The sequence below is a fragment of the Chiloscyllium plagiosum genome, unplaced genomic scaffold (assembly GCF_037043375.1).
Source record: "Chiloscyllium plagiosum isolate Xiang-an unplaced genomic scaffold, Cpla_swu_hap1 HiC_scaffold_3, whole genome shotgun sequence".
Lineage (NCBI taxonomy): Eukaryota > Metazoa > Chordata > Chondrichthyes > Orectolobiformes > Hemiscylliidae > Chiloscyllium > Chiloscyllium plagiosum.
This window is the reverse complement of record NW_028270141.1, coordinates 79,412,968-79,436,029: the sequence shown is the minus strand read 5'-3', so window position 1 is coordinate 79,436,029 and position 23,062 is coordinate 79,412,968. Positions and strand designations below refer to the sequence as shown.

The 23,062-nt window shown below is 39.5% G+C and overlaps 1 protein-coding gene across 1 annotated transcript; it reads right to left on the bottom strand.

The window, feature by feature from the left end:
* Positions 1-245: 245 nt before the first annotated feature.
* On the bottom strand, positions 246-22,465 carry LOC122545366 (G protein-coupled receptor family C group 6 member A-like). The gene is made up of 6 exons (XM_043684417.2): positions 22,228-22,465; positions 17,532-17,835; positions 15,127-15,912; positions 12,288-12,476; positions 7,842-7,962; positions 246-1,392 (listed from the first exon to the last, which is right to left on the bottom strand). Exons 1-6 carry the CDS (start codon positions 22,422-22,424, stop codon positions 287-289), a joined length of 2,703 nt encoding a protein of 900 aa, XP_043540352.2. The 5' UTR covers positions 22,425-22,465; the 3' UTR covers positions 246-286.
* Between the last annotated feature and the right edge of the window lie 597 nt (positions 22,466-23,062).

Sequence of the window (23,062 nt, the reverse complement as noted above, 5' to 3'; positions counted from 1 at the left end):
AATACGAGCGTGCAAATGGTCAATGGGTTTAATAGAGTTTTTTTTTACTTAGACTGCAACAGATTTATTTTAGCCCAGTCAAATAACTGAATTAACGCTGCATTGGAAATATCACATGAATTTCATTCACATGTACTTATTTGATGATTTTGTATAGTGATAAGTAGCAATTCCTTGAAACTTTCCTTGTGAAAAGTTTGTTCAGCATTGATATTAATATCAAAGTGACTGAAATAAAGAATAAAACCACTTTTCTTCTTTATTTCATTCTTAAAACATGAAATATTCACACGCTTTTATGTCTCTTTCTCAGGCAGGTTGTTTCAAGTGTTTGATTCTGGCAATTTTTGTTCTGGTTTGTCTCATTAAATTGCTGATTAACTTGACATTCAAATTCAGGATCTGCCATCACTTGAATCAAGGAGACAGGCTGACCTGAGTGTCTTTTTATGTTGGTAACTGGACACACAAACTGTCCTTTCTGTTTGAAATGCTCCCTCGCATGTGTCAAATAATTTGACTCAACATTACTTTCTTTCTTGAAGTAAACTACATAACAGGTTGGAATGAAATGGCAACATAAAATGCTATAGATTGATGCTAAAATCGCAATTGCTTCAATTACTGGGTAATATTTGTTGTTAGCTCCCACATTAACATATGTAGCACCAAATGAAATCCACACAATTAAATAAACAAGCATGCTGAATGTGATAAACTTTGCCTCATTAAACATTTCTGGTGCCTTTCTTCCCTTAAAAGCAAGAATAAAACAGACACATGCAAGAAAAGCAATGTATCCTAACATTGCGACAAATGCGACGTAGGAACCTTCGTCACATAACAACAAAATCATTTGGGGGAGATTCCTATTTTGTACAGGCTTTGGAGCTTTCAAAGATAACCACATTGAGCAAATGACCACTTGAATTCCAGTGGTGACAATTATAACAGGCACTGGTTTATAAAGATACTTCAATTTTTTATGAGTATTTGGATTAAAAGTAAAAGCGAGGATGATTCGAAAAGATTTCACCAAAATGCAGGAAACACAAAGTGTAAAGCTGATACCAAAAAGTGGTTGTCGTATTTTACAAGTATAATCAAATGGCTTTCCGAGGAAGAAAACAACACTGATTAAACCGAGCACTAGTGAAAACAGCATGATGTAACACATCCAACCTCCTGCAGCTTTCACAGCTGGGGTACGCCAATATTTTGTGAATAATATGAGTATTACACATATTATGAGTACTGCTAAAATGATAAATATTATTAACACCACAGAAAGAGCTTGCTTCCACTGTAGAAACTCGACAGATTTATGTTGGCATTTTGTACTTCCTTCCTTAGACCAGTAGTCTTCTGAGCACTCAATGCAATCATTGGAATCTGCAGGGGAAAAGAGTGTTACACAATAGCATAAAGGAGCAAAGTGAAATTTTGAAACTAAATATTTTGACACAATGGGTGTAGTTTTATGAGTTTGTGCTCACAGTGTGAAACCTCACTGGAGAAGAAGTAACAAAGACGATTGATGAGGGCAGAGCAGTAGACGTGATCTATATGGACTTCAGTAAGGCGTTCAACAAGGTTCCCCATGGGAGACTGGTTAGTAAGGGTAGATCTCACGGAATACAGGGAGAACTAGCCATTTGGATACAGAACTGGCTGAAAGGTAGAAGACAGAGGATGGTGGTGGAGGGTTGTTTTTCAGCATGGAGGCCTGTGACCAGTGGAGCGCCACAAGAATCACTGCTGGGTCCTCTACCTTTTGTCATTTACATAAATGAATTAGATGCGAGCATAAGAATACAGTTAGTAAATTTGCAGATGACACCAAGATTGGAGGTGTAACAGACAGCAAAGAAGATAACCTCAGATTACAACAGGATCTTGACCAAATGGGCCAATAGGCTGAGAAGTGGCAGATGGAGTTTGATTCAGATAAATGCGAGGTGCTGCATTTTGGGAAAGCAAATCTTAGCAGGACTTATGTACTTAATGGTAAGATCCTAGGGAGTGTTGTTGAACAAAAAGACCTTAGAATGCAGGTTCATAGCTCCTTGAAAGTGGAGTTGCAGGTAGATAGGATAGTGTAGTAGTCATTTGATATGTTTTCTTTTATTGGTCAGATTACTGAGTGGAGGAGTTGGGAGGTCATGTTGCAGCTGTACAGGAGATTGGTTAGGCCACTGTTGGAATATTGCGTGCAATTCTGGTCTCCTTACTATCGGAAGGATGTGAAACTTGGAAGGGTTCAGAAAAGATTTACAAGGATGTTGCCAGGGTTGGAGGATTTGAGCTATATGGAGAGGCTGAACAGGCTGAGGCTGTTTTCCCTGGAGCATCGGAGGCTGAGGGGTGACCTTATGGAGGTTTACAAAATTATGAGGGGCATGGATAGAATAAATAGGCAAAGTCTTTTCTCTGGGGTCGGGGAGTCCAGAACTAGTGTGAGAGGGGAGACCTACAGGGCAATGTTTTCATACAGAGGGTGGTATGGGTATGGAATGAGCTGCCAGATGAAGTGGTGGAGGCTGGTACAGTTGCAAAATTTAAGAGGCATTTAGATGGGTAGATGAATAGGAAGGGTTTGGAGGGATGTGGGCCTGGTGCTGGCAGGTGGGACTAGATTGGGTTGGGATATCTGGTTGGCATGGATGGGTTGGACCGAAGGATCTGTTTCCATGCTGCACATCCCTCTGACTCTATGACTCTAAGTGCGTCTTCAGTATTTTAACACACACAAAAATCTCTGAAATGTACCTCTGACAGGTGAAGCTTTTGCACAGAAAGCAAAAAGAAAGTCATAAAATTATTTTATGATATTATTAAACATATGATGAATATAAATATTTTTGTAATTGACAGGGTGCATTCACCAACCTTGCAGTCCCAGTAGGAAGGTACAGTTGAAAGAAGCTTGGAACAGAGGAAGATCTGTGTCACTGTCGTGCAGAGATTCTGGGATGGGTTGTCAGCCTCAAGGTGATAATGGCAGTCAGGAAAATTGAACACTCCACATACCTGCCTTGGGAATTAGTGCCCCCAGAAGCACAGTTTCCATTGCTTGCTGGGGGTGGGGGCAAGGGTGATGGCAGCTGACATTGACTCAAGAAAAAGTTTGGATGTAGCTGCATTAGCTGCCAGACACCGTGGAGTGGGCTGTTTAAAAATGCTTTGTGCTGTTGGACTTCATCCACTGTCCCTAGTCTTAAGCCTACCACAATAAAAGAACAATGTTCTACAGCCCTCTCCTGCCAATTGAATGCTGTGACAACACATCCCTCTGAACATCTTGAACAAAATGGCAGTCTATTCTCCCAAAACACCTCTCCTCTGACCAATCCCACCCCACAGTCTACCATTCCTCCATGCCAAAATATATAAGAGGAACCTCGATTATTTGAATAGAAATTATCTGAATTTTGGATTATCCAAAGTAGATTTCAAGATCCTGCGCAAACATTACATTAAAGCGGTAACTGTATTTGGATTACCTGTACTGAAGTACATGTGAAAACACTGGCAAAAACGAAGAAATACAAGGAGCTCAAGCATCAGTGACTGGATTTTTTTTAGGTGAGTGTTTTTACACAGCCCTTTACAAAATTAAGAGTTTTACAGTATTCCTGTCATTTTACCGGGTCGTTCATTAAAAAAAAGGCCAAGAACGGAAATGCATGTGTGAGGCAGCGCTTCTGTATTTCTATCGCGAGACTGAGTTCCCAGAAACTGACAAATGCTCTTGCAATTGTAGACAATGTTCGGGACCTTGCTTAATACTGGAATTTGATATACAATATTAATGTCATGGTCAGTCCTTCTCATTTTAACCTGTAATTTGCAGACTGCAAGGATTAGTTTGTTTAAATGGCAGACTCATTAAAATTATAGATTTAAACAAATTCTCTGGTAGAGCACAGTTTTAGATCAGTATGGTTTCCCTTGTTTAAGATGAAGTCGATTATCCGAACAAAATAGTGCCCGCACATCTCATTCAGATAATCGAGGTTCCTCTGTACCTCAAACACCTCCCATATCTCTGACTCCCCACATTCGGCATTTATTGCCTGTCCCTAATTGACCTTGAGAAGGTGGTGGTGAGGTGCTTACAGGCCATGTGCTGTAAGTAGACCCACAATGCCGTGGGGGAGGGAATTCCAGGATTTTAACCCAGCGACGGTGAAAGCATGGTGATGTATTTCCAAATAAGATTGGTGAGTGGCTTGGAAGTGAACTTACTCCGATGCCCTTGTTGCCCTTTTCCTTCCAGGTGGAAGTAATTGTGAGCTTGGAAGGTGCTCTCTGAGCAGCCTTAGTGAATAACTGGCACACACTGCTGCTACAAAGCATTGATGTTGGAGAGGGAGATACTTGTCGATGTGGTGACATTCAAGTGGGCTGCTTTGTTCTGGGTTCTTGGATGTTGATGGAGTTTCACTCATCCAGGCAAGTGGGGTTGTTCAATCACACTCCTAAATCGTGCATTGCAAATGGTAGACAGGCTTTGGGGAATCAATTACTCACTACATGACTCCTAGCCTCTGACTTGCTGTTGCAATCATTGCATTCATGTAACTAGCACAGTTAAGTTTCTGGTCACTGGTAACCCTGGGATGTTGATGGTGTTTCAATTATGGTAACACCATTGAATGTCAAGGGATGGATGATAATTAGATTATCTCTTGTTGCAAATGGTCATTACCTTGCACTGTTTAAGCAAAAATGCTATTTTCCACTTTTGAGCCTAAGGCTGGATATTATTCAGGTCCTACTGTATTTGGATGAGCTTTACTTCAGTATTTGAAGAGTCATAGAATCATAGAGCCATATAGTATACAAGAGACCCTTCACCCCAATGAGTCTGTTCTGACCTACACGAATTCCACTTTCCAGCAGTTGGCTCAGAGCCTTGAATGTTTTTGAACTCTCATCCAAATACGTTTTTAAAGATTGTGACGTTTCCTGCCTCTGCTACCTTCCCAGGAATTGCAAATGATGATGAACATTGTGCAATTCCCACTTCTGACCTAATGATGGAGGGGACATCATTGATAAAGCAGCTGAAAGATGATTGGATCTAGGACACTATCCTGAGGAACTTCTGTACAGATGTCCTGGACCTCAAGTGAATGACGTCCAACAACCACAACAATAGTTGAACTGAGGCTGTAATGAAGTCAGGAGCTGAGTGGTCCTAGTGGAAGCCAAACTGAGCGTCACTGAGCTGGCTATTGCTGAGCAGATGCTGCTTGAGAGCACTGTTGATAACACCTTCCATCACTTTACTGATAATTGAGAGTAGACTGATGAGGCATTAATTTGCTACATTAGATTTGTTCTGCTTTTTTCTGTACAGAACATATCTGGGCAATATTCGATATTCGGGTAGATGCCAGTGTTGTAACTGCACTGGAAGCTTTAGATCGGGATACAGCAAGTTTTGACCACCTGAATTCAGTACTATTGCCAGAATGTTATCAAGGCCCATAGCACTTGCAGTATCCAGTGCCTCCAACTATTTTTTGACGTCGTGTGGAGTGAATTGGATTAGCAGATCTGTGATGCTGGGGCCTCAGGAGGAGGCCGAGATAAATCATCCACTCAGTACTTCTAGCTGAAGATTTTTGTATATGCTTTGCCCTTATCTTTTGCACTGATGTACTGGGTTCCCCCATTATTGTGGATGGGGATATTCATGGAACCTCCTCCTTCAGTGAGTTATGGCTGGATGGTGGCAGGACTCTAGAGCTTAAAGCTGTTGTTGGAAAAGCTTAGAGGTGCCTATCACTTGGTACTTATGCTGTTTGCATGAGCTTGACCTCATTGGTAGGTATGCCTCACGCTGCTATTGACATGCCCTCCTGCACTTTCCATTGAAGTACAATTGATTCCCTGGCTTGATGGTAACTGGTGGATATACCAGGTCATGAGGTTGCAGATTGTTTTGGAGTGCAATTTTGCTGCTGCTGATGGCCCATAGCATCTCATGGATGTCTGATTTTGAATTGCTAGATCTGTTCTATTTAGCATGGTGATAGTGCCACATAGCATGTTACATGTATGTTTAATCAACCAGTTCAAATGCATTATTACACTCTTCTGGAGCAAGTGGGACTTGAACCAGTTTCACAGGCCCAGAGGTTGGGACCCTGTACACTATTTATTTAGTATTCTTAGCTGAAGGCCCAGACAGCCACTAGATTATTGGTACAGCTGTGTTCCAGATTGATTTCTGTCACTATAGGTTAAGTGCTTCATTGTATTAGGTATTATAATTTGAAAATTATTATAATTTTGGGGTGGTATGGTAGCTCAGTGATTAGCACTGCTGCCTCACAGCGCCAGGGACCTGGGTTCGATTCCAGCCTGGGCGACTGTGTGGAGTTTGCACATTCTCCCCATGTCTGTGTGGGTTTTCTCCAGGTGCTCCGGTTTCCCCCCACAGTCCAAAGATGTGCAGGTCAGGTGAATTGGCCATGCTAAATCACCCATAGTGTTAGGTGCATTAGTCAGAGGTGAAAATGTGTTGCTGGAAAAGCACAGCAGGTCAGGCAGCATCCAAGGAACAGGAGAATCGATGTTTCGGGCATAAGCCCTTCTTCAGGCTAATGCCCGAAACGTCGATCCTCCTGTTCCTTGGAAGCTGCCTGACCTGCTGCGCTTTTCCAGCAACACATTTTCAGCTCTGATCTCCAGCATCTGCAGTCCTCACTTTCTCCTCGCATTAGTCAGAGGGAAGTGGTTCTGGGTGGGTTACTCTTGGAGGGTCAGTGTGGACTGGTTGGGCCAAAGGACCTGTTTCCACACTGTAGGGAATCGAATCTAATCTTATCAAGATCTGCATTTTTGATACTTCCATGGTTCTGAGGTAAAAAGGAGATTTTTTTTAATCAAGTGAGATACATCTTTTAAAAGCTTTTTTATTATGCAACCAACTGCCATCTTGTATGGTTTGTTTCTTTTTGAACAGTGTAGAGTAGGCATAAAGTGGCACTGGATCATGATGATTCAAAGGGATATGTGATGCATCTGGAGTAGAGACTTATGTTGACATGGAGGAGGGAGATCAGAGAATTTGAACTTACCTATCAAAACATTCTCTCATACAAACTATAGATGACAAAACCTCTTAGGTCCTTTGAAAACTTGGCCCAACACTTTGAAATGTGTGGAGAAATAGGCTATGACTCTTTCCACAATGCCTTAAAAGGCACACACAAAAATTGGAAACTCCTGGAATAGAGTGGGATATCCCAGAACTGAGCCGAGTGTTTTAGAGGGCTCATGAGTTATCCTGACTCAGTGACAGGCTATAGCTTTCAGCTGGCTGCTATGTCTTTAACTTTCAGACTTCTTTGAAGAAAGGTGTTCACAGGCCTCACCTACTTGCAAACCTCACCCTATTATTTTCCAGAACCAATAAAAGAATGAATTCAATGTATCCTGGAGTTCTCTAACAAACTATTTAAGTGGAGTGCACATCCCCATTCAACATTCCTGCTTAAGCCATTAGCTCACTGACAAAATGAGGGGAGGGGATTCAAGTTCATGTCCTGTAAAAGTAATGAGTATCAATAATGACTTTAAACATTAACTTTTCCTTTGGGGTTCACATTACAATCTAACTATTTCAGTTTTGCTCTTATCCAAATATCTATCTTACAATTATTTGTTCACTGTGATTGGACTGCAGCATTGCAAATGGATACCAGGTACAGAGTATTCAAAATAACTTTAAAGATTTGAAGTATAATCTTACTGTTGTACATATTGCTATATATGCAATGAGTTTCACTGAAGTTTCTCCATACCATCTCTCACTTGATACCTACTATTGTTGTCAGAGTAAAATCCAGCTGGGCATGGATTACATTCAAAACAACAGAACCTTTTCGTTGACACAGTCTTCTTATGTCCAGGTCTACAGGTTTGTGGACAATTAGAGATTTGAACCTATGATGAACATAATATAAAAACAGATGAGTGACTGAAGATTTTGTTGACAGTGTGTTCACTTAAGTTGTTAACTCAAACCCACACGACCACCAGCCTAAAAGTAAACAAAAGGCAAAAATAATGGGAAACAAAATAAGAAAGGGCTTTGGCTCAAGTTTAACGGGATGTGCAGTAATGCAGTGGATAAGCAAGTCTTAGTCTCAACTATAATATTGGCAAATAAATCAGTCTGGAAAATAAAATGTAAAGGTTTTGCAGTCATTGACACTCTGTGTGAAATAAGTTTAACTCAGTGTGTAGCAAAAGCCAGACCAAACAATATTGAGTCAATAATTCAAGGCAAGTGAGTCAACTTTTGATCTTGGGCATGCTTGGCTGAGATTTTATCTTGGTAATAACCACTAAATTTTCAGTATTTGTCTTATTAATCCCCTGAAACCAACAATATTTTCTGCACAGAGCATAGACTGGGATTTTCCACTGGCCAGGTAGCTGTTTCTGCAGCATTGACGGGAAATGTGCATCAGGATGCTGTGAAATTCCTGACAAAGCAGACTCCTGTGGAATTGCCTGTGAAATTTAACATTGCCACGTCAATTGCCCCTCCACCATTTTCCCACTGAAAGTCTCCATTTACATCAGAGAATTGAGTGTCCTGCTGCAGTTAATAATAATGCACGAAAAGTTACAAAATTAAAAATCCAGTCTAACTCCTGAGTGACTATTAAACTGCACCCCAACTTAGCAACCCCATAACTCTACCTCCTCAGATCCCTTACATCATCAGGACCCTGATCCGACAACAGCTCTCTCTCCGGTACTCAAGAAACCTCCTTTTCCCAAAATCCGGCATCTCACACTCCACCCAGAATCTAACAGACCCCATCACTCATGCTGACAACCCCTTGCCCCCAAAAACCTGGCAACACCTCCAGTGTCTATGGAAACCTCATACCCACCCTTTCAGCAACGCCCAATATCTTCCCACTACCTGACCCAACAACGACACAACCCCACTGCCATTAATGTCAGACACCCCCCTCTTCAGAAAAACAATCCCCATTAACAGATTTGGCAGCACCCTCCTCCCCCTCAAGACCCGTAACTCTTCCAAGTTCCCGACCAGACCCAATATTCCTTGATTGCACCAACCTGTCCTAAGAAGTCCATCACTTATTTAAATAGTCCACCTGGCACCCTGTACCCTAACCACCTGGCACCCTACCTACTTGGCACCCTGACCTCTCACATACCCATTCACAGGAGCTGTCAAAGCCGTTGTGTGAGGTAGTAGATGTTTAGATCACAGAATGTGGAAACTGCTACTTTGATTGGGAGAAGTGACCATTAAATGATAGAATTACTTATTAAGATGGGGAGTGAAGAAGTTGAATCTGAAACTATTGCCCTGAATCCAAATAAAGGGAACTGTGAGGGTATATAGTGCAAGGTGGATGATGGGCTGGTGAACCTTACTAAACGTGTTGGCAGGAATACGTAAGGAATAGTTACAACAATTATTCATTCTTATCCAGCACAAAAATAAAACAGGAAAGGTGTTTCATTCATGGCTTACAAAAGAAATTAGGGATGGTATTAGATCCAAAGAGAAGACACATAAAAATTACCAGCAAAAAGCAGCAAGCCTGAGGACTGCGAGAAATTTAGAATTTAATTAGACAGGACAAAAAAAATTGATCAAGAAGGGCTAAATGGAGTATGAGAGAAAACCGAAAGGTACAGAAAAATGCATTTTAAAAGTTTCTATAAATTCATGATGATAAAAAGACTAGTGAAGACAAATGTAGGACCCTTACAGTCAGTAATGGTAGAAATTATAAAGTAGATCAAAGAAGTGGCAGAAGAATGGAATACATATATTGATTCCGCTTTCACTAAAGGGGACACAAATACCCTCTTCAGAAATGTTTGGCAACCGTGGATGTACTGAGAGGGAGGAAATGCTTTAGGAAAGAAATGGTATTAGGGAAATTAATGGGATTAAAGGCTGACAAATCCTTAGGGTCTGATTATCTGTATTCCAGAGTACAAAAGGAAGTGACCCTGGAAATATTGGATGAATTGATGGTTATCTTCCAAAAATCTGTAGACTCTGGATATTGGAGGGTGGCAAATGTAATCCCACTACTTAAAAAAAGAGGGCGTAAAAATAATAGAATTACAGGTCAGTTAACCTAACATCAGTAGTGGAAAAATGCTAAAGTCATATAAAAAATATGATAATAGAACACTTGAAAAACAATAATGGGATTGGAAAAAATCAGTGTGGGCGTATGAAAAGGAAATTATATTTATCTAACGTATTGGAGTTATTTGAGGATGTATCTTGTAAAGCAGGTAGGGTGAATGAGTGGATGTGATGTGTTAGGATTTCAAGAAGGCTTTTGATAAGGGGTTCGTGAGCAAAATTAAATCATATGGAATTGGAGGTAATATATTGGCCGGAGATGTGTTGCTGGAAAAGTGCAGCAGGTCAGGCAGCATCCAGGGAACAGGAGAATCGACGTTTCGGGCATAAGCCCTTCTTCAGGAATGAGGAAAGTTTGTCCAGCAGGCTAATATATTGGCACAGATTGAAAAAGGTTTGGAAACAGAATGGTAATACATTTGTTTTCCTCTTGGTAATAGATAGTAACTAGTGGTGCATCACAGGAATCAGCGCTTGGGGCCCAGCTGTTCAGCATGAGGGAACCAAATGTAATATGTCTAAGTTTGCTGATGACACAAGCTTTGATGGGTTTGTGAGTTGTGAAGGGGATGTAAAGTGACTTCTGGATAAATTAGACAAATTGAGTGTGCGGGCAAACTTATGGCAGATTCAATATAACATTAATAAATGTGAATTTATACATTTTGGTGCATAAAACAGAAAGGCATAGTATTATTTCAATGGTCATATATTGTAAAATGTGGATGTACAATGGGATCAAGGTGAGCATGTATACCAGCCAATGAAAGTAAACAGGAAGCTGCAGCAAGCAATTAGGAAAACAAATGGCATGTTGGCCTTCATTTCAAAAGGATTTGAGTTCAGAAGTAAGGACGTATCAATGCAGCTATACAGAGGCTTGGTACCATCACACCGAGAGTCATGTGAGCAGTTTTGATGTCTCTACATAATCAAGGATATATTTACCAGAGAGAGAGGAATGGAGGTTCACTTGGGTCATATCAGTGATGGCAAGATTCTCATATGAGGAGGCATTGGTTTGACTGGATCTGAATTCACTAGAGCTTAGAACAATGATCGAGGGTCTGATTGAAATGTATAAAATCCTAACAGGGCTAGGCAGACTAAATACTGGGATGATGGTTTCCCTGGTTACAGATTCAAGAACCAGGGGTTACAGCTTCAGCATATGAAGTAGGCCATTTAGCACTGTATTGAGGAAATATCTTTCACTCAGAGGGTAGTCACCCTGTGGAATTTGTTACCACAGAAGGTTGTCAAGGCTGAGGCACTAATTAATCCTAATGAGATTAGCTCAGCATGATTTCTCTTTCGTCGGCCTGATTTGTCTAATCCCAGGCATATTCAAGAAAGAGATTGATACAATTTTAGATGTTAAAGACACCAGGGGTATAGGGCAACAGTAGGAATATGACACTGAGGTAGAAGATCAGCCATGATCATATTAAATGGTAGAATCATCTCGAAGAGCCAAATACCTTACTTCTGCTCCTACTTTGTTTATTTGAAATGGAGGCCTGGTTTGATTCCCACTGACCAAGTATAAGCATCCTGTCAGAAATGCTGACTTTTTTCTTCATATTAAAAGATAGACTGGATTGATAATCTGACTATGTTTGCCACTTTTCAGGTAATCTGGCAATACATTCAGATATTGTCATTATATCTGACCTTCAATACACAGTTCGTTGTTGAAGACCCCACTGACTGCAATCAGGTAGAAATCACTGCACTGATAAGAATTTACCTTTGTTTCCAATTAATCTGGATGCAATTCTTTTGAAAAAATTGCAACTGGTTGATTTGGGTGTAACTAGGCTTGACACAGTATGCTAAGTTTACAATTAATACTCAAAACCTTCATTGGTACTGAAAAATTAATTTTATATTAGCATAAATGTCTGCAAAATTCTACATTCTTTTTTAAAAGTTTGTTTATGATATTTCAGCTTCCACTTTAATCACAAGTGCACTTGGAAACAAATAATTTATTTCACTTGCTGTAAAATCTAACCTGTAAAGTCAATGCTCATTATTCATTTTTTAAAAAAAAAGTACAGATAAAAACTACAACCACCATATCCATTCTAACTTGTTTGGAAAAGCTCACCTCTAGGTCCCTGGAGAAATTAAGTATTTGCTTCATCGCATTGTAGGTACCAACATTGACAAACTGTATTGAATCATTTTCCATCTTCCATTTGATTATGTTATATCCATTTGAGAAATCTCCTGAACTGTCAAATTCAAATTGCCCATCTTCTGTCTTAAATTTAACATTCTTCAATTCATTTAACAACTGAAAATAGAACATTCTTCAATTATTGGAAGTTCATCTGTTGAAAATACAAAAAAAGGAATACTGATGCACACCTTAGCGTTCTACAAATAAAGTAACAGTTCTCAGGGTAGAGTGGATCTTGAGTAGAGAAAGACAGTCTTCACAACACTAGAATTTTGACTGAAGGAATTGGGACTATAGTAGGTTAAGTTGAGAGTTTATAATTGATTGATTGGTTGAAACAAAAATAGAAATTGCTGGAGAAACTCAGCAAGTCTGGTAGGATCTGCAGAGAGAAAATAGAATTAACATTTCAGTCCAATGAGCCGAATTCAAAAAATTCTGAAGAAAAGGCATTGGACTCGAAATGTTAACTCTACTTTCTGTCTGCAGATGCTGCCAGACCTGCTGAGTTTCTCTAGCAACTTCTCTTTCTGTTTCAGATTTCCAGCATCATAAGTTCTTTGTTCTATTTGATTTGGTGCGGTTTTATTTTCCTTTCTTGTTTTATCATTTCAAGTACCAAACGGTAAACTTCCGAGGGTTATCACTGCCATTACTTCCAAAGAAAAACTTCAGTTGTGTTTTGTGTTCAAATATATATCCCAGCTAACTCTGGAAATGAGTGGGCTCCCTGCAAAACATTTGAAGGAATTCACCTGTTCCATGGGTGAGGAGATTAGACCATAAGACTATAAGTTATATGAGAAGAAGTAAACCATTCATGGATTCTACTTGGTCATTTAGTTACACCAAAGCTGAACCTGTCTTTGTGGTATAACCCTTGAATCACTTAATTGATTAACATCCCGTTTCTCTCAGTCTTGAATATTCTTAGTGATCCAGCCATTTACAGCCCTCTGCAGGAAAGACTTCCACAGATTCACCAGCCTCTGAGGAAAAAAAAACTTCTCATTCTTTCTTAAATGGGAGATTTCTGACACTGGGATCATGTTGTCCACTCCCAAACTGTGTCACAAAGAGAAACAATCTTTATGTGTCTACTCTATCAAGCCCCCGGGAACTTTGTACATTTTAATAACATTTCCTTTCATTCTCCTGAACATCCAAAGAGTACAGGCCAAAACTACACAACCTCTCTTATAAGGAAATCATTCCATACTCAGTATCAATCAACTGAACCTCCTCTGGATTTCTTGTGGACCCTGTTAGTTTCTTTTATATCTTTTATTTACAAAGTTCATCTGCTCTTTAATAGTCTTGTTACCATCAGTGGGGCAAAACTATAACTTCTTTAAGTAATGTTTAAAGTTTGGAATTGTTTCACCTTTGAATGTAAGGCCAAAATATTTCCAATCTTATCAATGTCATTAATACTGGCAACCTGCCTAGAATTAGACCAAATATCACTGGCAATCCAGATTTTACTTAAATTCTTTTGAATCAGCATGGTGAACAGTTTGATGCCAATACATCTTTTCTTAGAAGCCCAGAATTGTTCACAATATTCCAGCCATGGCCTGACCAGGTTTTAGCAAGATGTCACAATTTTAAATTCCACTCCCTTTGAAATAAGGGCCAACATTCCATTTGCCTTCCCTATTACCTGCTGAAGTTGGATGCTAGCCTTTGAGTTTCATGCACTCAGATACTTAAATCCTACTGTGCTGTGGTTTGCTCATATAAATAATATTTATACATAGTAATAGATCAGTAACTATAAGTTTAGTGAACAGATAAGTGCACATAAATTTTACTTTGATTGAGTAAATCTGTTGAAGAACATCTCTCACATTGGCTTCCCCATATTGATGCTGGCATTAGTGTTCACATAGCTCAGTGTAATCTGCTTCTGAGCTAGATTGGAGCTTTCAGAGAGACTGAGATACACGGAGTAAGAAAACAGACGAGGTTAGGATCAAAAGCCAAGAAAAGGAGAGAATTATTACTTTTATCAGCTGGCGATAAAAGCAAGTAATAGTGAGCCTTCCATGGATGCGAACCACATGACAAAGAAAAATAGCCAGTAGAAAAATAAGTGATTGCTTTTCTCTTGTTTGTTTCTTGCAGAATGATGTAAGTTAATATTATCTCCAAAGAATCAAGTTCTATTAAGAGTTTTGAAAGTGTGGGGAGACACAACAAGTAGTTTCTGATAAATTTGAAAGGAAGAGTAGACAGAGTAGTGTAGAGACAGAGATCTGGAATGTTTATACGGTGCATGGACATCGAGAAGGTTACTAGGGTAACACTGATTGATTGATTGATTGAAAAGCTTTGTTTTGTGAACAGTACAGGCAGATCATGGCAAACAAGGATTTACCGATCACAGGGTGTTTAGACAGAGCGAGGCATACAAGGTTACAGCTGCATAGCTGATGTACAAAGCAAGATCGACATCAGTAAGATCAACATCATTTGAAGTTGGAGATTCATTCAGCAGTCTAGTAACGGCAGAGAAGAAACTGTTCTTGAACCTGCTGATGCATGTGTTCAAACTTCTTTACCAGTGATGGACAGAGCCTTTTGGAATGGAAAGAATCTGTAAAACTCTGGAAGAGTTGAAGGTAGTGAATGGGATAAATACCAGTTAAGAAAGAGTTGGAGAAACCCACTCATAGAATGATGAAGCATGGGAATCACTAGGAGGTTTGCAGTTAAGGTTGTGTAGATGCCCAAATATTATAGAAAGAATCTTGACATTTACCTGCCATGGTGGGAAATTAAAATTTTGGGTGCAGTTCCCTTGAGTACAATTAAACATTTTCTGAAGAGCATAAGCTATTGCCTTGATGGCTAAGTATACACCATAGGTACTGGGTTCTTTAAACATTTCAACAATTTGGTAATATTTTGGAGATTTATTTCCTTGTGAGTTTGAATTTTTGCAACTTGGCTTTGCATCTCTTCTATTTATAAAGCTTATGTACTCTTTAATAATCTTGTTAGTGTCAGAAGGGTAAAACTGTAACTTCTTGAAGTAATCTTTAAAGTTTGGAATTGTTCCACCTTTGAAAGTAAAGCCCAAAATAGTTCCAATCTTTTCAATATCTTTAATACTGGCCACCTGCGCAGAATTGGACCAGATATCACTGGCAATCCAAATTTTACTTATATTCCGTTGAATCAATGTGGTGAACAGTTTGATGATTTCTGATGATCTTACAAATGCGATTATAACTTGTGCATTTAATTTCACAATCATTTCAGCTGTCGCATTAATTTTAGCATTTTGGTATTCATCCTTAAAAATTGGAATCAGTTCATAAAAATCAACACATATATTGAGCCTTGCTGCATGTGAGGTAAAACTCTTCAATCCAGCCCGTCCATATGCATCGTCAGAAGCAATGGCTGCGACCCGTTTCCAATTGAGGTGTTCCATAAGTTGAGCTATGCCATTAGTTTGATGATTGTCATTTGGAACGGTCCGTAAAAATGGTGCAAATTTTGTCTTGTCACTGAGAGTTTCTGCTGATGATCCATAACTAATCTGTCAAGAGTTCAAAGAAAATAATTTTTCAAAACAGAATTGTTTTTTTTAGAATAATATATTTACATGTGGACAAGAATCAGTTCAAGCAAATATTTTTAATTGAGTATTAAAAGTGTGAGGCAGAACATATCCTTTTTACAATTAATAATAAGTTTGTATAGATTATTTCTAGTTTTAATAGCATTGAGCCCACAGCCAAACACCCTACAATTCAATACTAACTCCATTCTACTTAGTCAGCACAGATTACAAGGAGCACCGTAGCGTCACTCTGCTGTAGAGTTTCAACTTTCCACTTGCATAGAAAGCTCATGTTATGGATTAGCCATAACCTCACACTTCCCTTTTCTTTCAGATTCTCAGAATGCTCTTTCAAGTTGCAGAACAAGAGATGATTTTCATAGCTTAAAGTTCATTTTGTGAAACCATTGCAATTAAAGTTGTGCCTGTACTAAAAAAATACAAGCATAGTAGATTGGAAAACGTTTTTACTGTATTGTAAACAAACAGTTCTTTCTAGAAGCCCATGAATGAAATCCTCCACAAAATGCATGCCAGAGTATAAAAAGCAATGGTCACTCACTGTTGCGGTGATGCATTTCCCAGTTAATGAGACAAATTGAATCTTACTGTCACTATTAATATAATAATTTGTTATTGGTGAACATGAGCAGTGAAACTTCATATCTCAATATATGGGTGAGATTTTCTCCTCTGTAGAGTGCATGAGGCTGGAAAATAACTGGGTGAATTTACTCTGAGAGAAGTTCACCCTCTTCTCACCATCTCCGCAATTTCTCTGGATGAGAAAATCCATGGGTGACATTTGTGGCTCTCCAGCAATTAAAACTCTTAAGTCATGGATTAATGGCCACTTAACGCCTTAATCTACCACCTCACTAATCATTGCCTTCCCAATCGGAGAGAAAGCTGGCTAGTTTCCTGACTGGGGAAAGGTAAGGTGCCTGAGTGAGAAACTCACCCTTACTGTTATTGAGTTGGCTCACAGGCAATCCAGTGAGTTATCTCATTGGTTAGGAACAGCTTGTTCATCATCACTAAATATGCTCATCTTTCCTCCCAACACAAAAACACTTAGGAAACTCCCATTCTATGTGTAGCAATGTGGCTAAATGGATTTCTGCTACTGGATGTCTTCTGAACACAATACACAAGTATCAGATAATGGCTAGCTCCCCCAAAAATACAACATAATTATCTCCTCTTCACATTTAATGCATCACCATTATGAAATCACCACCATTAAGATCCTGATTAGACATTGAACTAAGCTGGTTTGATATATGCTGTGGATGCTGGAACAGATCAGGTGGTGTATTTTGTGGCAAGTGAGTTACTTCAACATTCCTCAAAGGATTTAATATATCAGAATTGTCATGAAATACTCTCCATTTCTGCAGCACTCAAGTAGCCTTTTTAAATTCATTCACGGGATGTGGGCATCATTGGCTAGGCCAACATTCAGTTCCCATTGCTAATTGCCCACAGGATAGTTGAGAGTCAACCACATTAATGTGGGTCTAGAGTAACAGATAGGCCAGAGCAGGTAAAAATGACAGTTTCCTTTTCAGAGAATAGAAAATAAACATACATACCTGTGGAATAAGGTAAAGATTCAACAGCCTTGCAACTACAATTGATATTTCTGAGTAAAGGCCTCCAACAACTGCTTTTACATTTGGATTGTAGTTGGTGTAATTACAATGAACTTCAATCCTACTGTCCGAGGAGTTAAATTTGGAAAGAAATCTTTCAGTTGCTTGAATTGCAGCGATAACATCTGAGCAGCTGTCATAAATTTCATATCCCAGTGTTATGCCAGGTAAAAAAGTTGAGTTGTTTATCTGTTCGATGGTATATATCATAGCTTGGACATGGAGAAAAATGGAAGGATCAAATCTAAAGAGAAATAAAACACAACAGATTTTTCATAATTATAAAGAAACATGTAGAATAATATATCTCAAACTGTTTGTGGTATGTTTGCTAAGATTGAAAGGTGGTCACTTTAGAGTTGATAAACTATGGGCTTTCAGATGGAAACAAATTAAGTTCTACATCTTATAATTGACTGTAAAACTGACCTCAATGACTTGTAGAGAAATTCCTCTCCTAGACAGACAGGCAGACACACACACACACACACAAACACCTCCTTTCACCAATGGACATCCAACAACACCCTCATCTCAGACAACATGGATGCCCGCCTGATTGTCAACCTCACCACCAGGTGGTAGGCTGATCTCCCCAACCTGAATGCACTCAGTGACCCACCAAATCCACTTCGTCTTCCCCCAACTACAGGATTTGGTGGATGACATCCCTCCATTCCCTGTGTCACCCTAACATTCCCAATATTCTGATACCCTTCCCACTTACAGTCTACCTGCATCATTTCATTTGTCAACTAACCATCCCACCCTCCACCTTGTGGGCGGCACGGTGGCACAGTGGTTAGCACTGCTGCCTCACAGCGTCAGAGACCCAGGTTCAATTCCCGCCTCAGGCGACTGACTGTGTGGAGTTTGCACGTTCTCCCCGTGTCTGCATGGGTTTCCTCTGGGTGCTCCGGTTTCCTCCCACCATCCAAAGATGTGCAGGGTCAGGTGAATTGGCCATACTAAATTGCCTGTAATGTTAGGTAAGGGGTAAATGTAGGGGTATGGGTGGGTTTCGCTTCGGCGGGTCGGTGTGGACTTGTTGGGCCGAAGGGCCTGTTTCCACACTGTAATCTAATCTAATCTAATCTAATCACTCTTTCACACCTGGCAGCCTACTTCTCACAAACCTGCCACCATAATCCCTCACCCTCTTGCATGAAACCATATCTCAGCATACTACCCCTTCACCCACCTGGTACCCCACTTCCTTACCTACTTGTCGACTTACCCTCTTCCAGCTGCCATCCAACCACCTCGCCCATCTTCCATCTTACTATCTCACCCAGCTGCCATCTATCCCACTTATCCACCTGACATCCTGCTTCCTGAACACCCACCTGCCACTCTGATCCCTCTCCTCCTTGATTTATGCACTTACCTTCTCTCACTTGCTGTAAAAAGAACTTTGTGTCTTTTAAACATGTTTCTTACTGGAATACAGCAGCTATTGATCTAAAAATGGGCTGTGTCTTGGCTTCCATCTTAAACCCTGCTTCCATCTTAAACCCTGGATTTCCAGCCAGTGCCCTATGATTGTCACATCACGGACAGGCCAAACGTGGAAAACTACCATGAAAGTTACTGACAGGTAAGTGGGCAAACTTTAATAGGATTACCTTTGGTCAGATGTGTTAGGATGCTAATTAGAAGATCAGAGAACATATTTCGAGCTGTTCTTAAGATTGCTGGGCATTAGGAGTTTTTTAACACATTATTATTAGAACGTAGGACATTGAAACAAGATAGACCCCTTGATCCTTTCAACTTGGTCCATCATTTAATTAGATTTTGATTAATCTGCAAATTTCCACCTGAACCCTTTTACTCTCGACTCCTTTATAGATCATCAATCTGTTCACATAATCCTGCAATATAGTCAATGACCGAACCTCCTCTGATTTCTGGGGTAGGGAGTTACAAAGATTAAACACCTTCTGAGATAAGAAATTCCTCCTGATCTCCTTCTTAAATTGGAGACGCTTTATTTTGAAACTGTGCTCCCCAGTTCTAAATTTCCCTACCTGACATTAAGAACTCAATGCCTTGTCCATCTTAAATTTGGTAGAAGTAAAGCCATTGTCTTTGATTTCCCGCCAACATTTCTCTATCTTATCCAATCTAAATCCAAGAAAGCCTTAATTCACTTCTAAAGTATGGCCTACTTTTGGCCATGCCCTTCCTGCACTGCTTTGAGGTTTCTCATCACCTCAAAGCTTGGCTCCTTGAATGTTTACTTTGTTGGCACCCCCACCATCTCACTTTAGAGAATGTATCTTGACCAAAGAATTTAACACACTACTTACTCACCATCAATGTCCTTGATAAGAGCATGACACGTGATATAGTTCCTTTTATCAACCAAATTTTGTGGCTTTCTATTATCCGAATAATCAAATATATACGATCTTTATTCTTGTGCTCAAATCCCAATTGCATCTTTAATTTGCTGAAGAAAATGCTTAAATCCTGGCTGTTTATTCATTATTTCTAATGCAACCCAACTTGAATAAATAATAGAGTAGAGAAAGAAAAATGCTTCCAATGGTAGAAGTGTCAGTAACCAAAGAAGTTAAAGTGATTCAGCTCAATTGAATATAAGCAGAAGAGTTGTTATGATTTGAAAAATACCACTTACCTTCTCTCACTTGCTGTAAAAAGAGCTTTGTGACTTTTAAACATGTTTCTTACTGGAATCTAAAACATCCCCCCACCACCACCATTACATCTAAAAGCACACCACTGCATTTAAAAGATGGGTGGAATTCATAAAAAATTCAAAACAAAATTGGATAAATATTTGATATGGAAGCATTTTCAGGCCTATGGGAAAGAATTGGACACTGAGGTAACTAGATGACATGTTCAAAGAATTGACATAGATAAAATGATAAAATGACCTCCTTTTCTGCAGTAGAATTTAACGATTCTGTAATGCTGCTCTTACTTTAAGAAAACATTATTGTCCTTAAGCCACACACAGACACCTGCATCAATTTGAAACTGAGGGAGGGAGACATAAAGGTAAAATAAGAGTGCACAATTCAGAATAATCAATGTAATTGGCAAATCCTAACCGAAAATAAATCAATTCATTCCATGCCATTGATATTTCTTTTTGAAAAACTTTGCTGTGTCTTTTTTTGACATTTGTTTGGATTGTCTGATCTTTTTTCATTTCCTTGGACAACTATTTTGCACATTGTACTGTACTTCAAAGTACATCCCTAATATATAGAGTTGATAAAATAATTCACAAATATGTGGATCACTGTAACAATATATTTTGTTTACAAGCACAACAATGCACAACCTTTGGCATTGTGTGGTTCATTTAGCATCAAATTGAACTACAAGGAAATTGTGATTTATTCTTCACTTTTCACTTTACATTTTGTGCTGTGTTAAATCACTACACTAATGACAGTGAAAAATATATAAGGTGCAGGTAGATTTTTATTTGTCTGTAATGCAATTGACAGAACTACTGCATGTATTATATAAAAGTGGGTTTGCCTTTCATTTTAGACTAAATGGCAACATTCAAAGTAAGCTTCATTGTTGCCTTTCAGATATTAAAACAATGTTCTGAATCACTGCACTGCCAGAAGTGTTGCATTTCAGATTAAATTTTAGACCAAGATTTCAATCTGCCTTTCCAGATAGATATAGAAAATCTCACATTACTACTCCAAACAAGAGCAGGGGAGCTCTCCAGCTCTCCAATTTTGACCAATTTTATCCCTTAACCAATAATCACTAGATTGCTACTTGTGAAACCTTGAAGTTAGCAAATTATCTGCTCCATTTCTGAAAATACAAAATTTGCCCAAACTCTCAGAGAGAGTCTGATTTTATTTTTCGTTGTATTATTGCCATCCTCACATATCAGAGTCGAGAGTGTGTTGCTGGGAAGGCACAATAGGTCAGGCAGCATCTGAGGAGCAGGAGAATCGACATTTCGGGCATAAGCCCTACATCAGGAATCAGGACTCCTGATGAAGGGCTTACGTCTGAAACGTCTATTCTCCTGCTCCTCGGGTGCTGCCTGTCCTGCTGTGCTTTCCCAGCAACACACTCTCGACTCTGATCTCCAGCATCTGCAGTCCTCACTTTCTCATCACATATCACAGTGCCTCTTGCACTCCACTCACATTCTGATAGCATTGTTATTTTGTACAATATTTATAGACTGCAAATAGAAAACATTTTTAGTTCATTTAAACTTTTGATTGCCTGGATTAGGTTAAGGTAAGTGTTAGCCAGAGTATTCCCTTGACTGAGTTGTTGAGTCCTTGATAAGAACATGACACATGTATGGCTCCTTTTATCTTCCTTTGTTCCCTTCATTCCTTTAAACTTCTCGCCCATCTTCAATTAACACAAACCTGGTCTTAAAAGAAGACTAGAATTAAATCAAAGCGAAACAAGTTAATAAATATGTTGAAAAGCACAGCCAGTCAGGCAGCATCTGAGGAGCAGGAGAGCCAACGTTTCGAGCATAAGCTGTTCTCCTGCTCCTCAGATGCTGCCTGACTGGCTGTGCTTCTCCAGCACCACAGTCTTCAACTCTGATCTCCAGCATCTGCAATCCTCACTTTCTCCTCATTAATAAAGATGTAAAACATACCCTGAGCAGTGCAATGGTCCTGGCTGTGTCCGATGTGTAAGGTTTTCTACCAGTCTGTGGACTGGAAAGAGTCCCCCAATGATGATGTCCCCTGGAGCTCTGGCTGCTACAATATCATCAGGGATATTGCAAGATCCCACTGGATAGATAAGAGAGGCCCAGAAAGATACTGTGAGCACTATCGGTGTCAGAAACATGGTCACTACTTTTTCAACACATCAAGTTGTATGTGAACTGAGATACAATAACTGAGAGGTGACTAGTACCTGTGGTAAACTGAACGTTACTGTACCTCATTTGCTTTTATTCTCATTCAGCAGGGAGGAGCTACACAAGTATTAAGTTGCTCCTCTCTAGTTTAAAAACAATTTTAATTTCCTTCTTTAATGCCTCTTTTAAATTACAGCAGATAAATATGCCTGGCAGCATATTAACCAATTGAAGGATAGTATTCATTAAAAGACACTTAGCTAAGTACACAAATAGGAAAGGTTTGGAGGATATGGGGCAAGAGCAGGCAGGTGGGACTGGTTTAGTTTGGAATTTTGTTTGGCAAGGACTGATTAAACTCTATGACTCTAATTGCAATTTCTAGCCTTAAAGAAAGGCAGTTGAAGACCTTTTTTGGCATTCCTGTCGATGTAGGTTGTGATTTTAAAGATACCATGAAATAAGAATTTATGAAAATAAAACAAATAACTGTGGATGCTGGAAATCAGAAACAAAATTAGGGCAGCATGGTGGCTCAGTGGTTAGCACTGCTGCCTCACAGCACCAGGGTCCCAGGTTCGATTCCAGCGTCCAGTGACTGTCTGTGTGGAGTCTGCACGTTCTC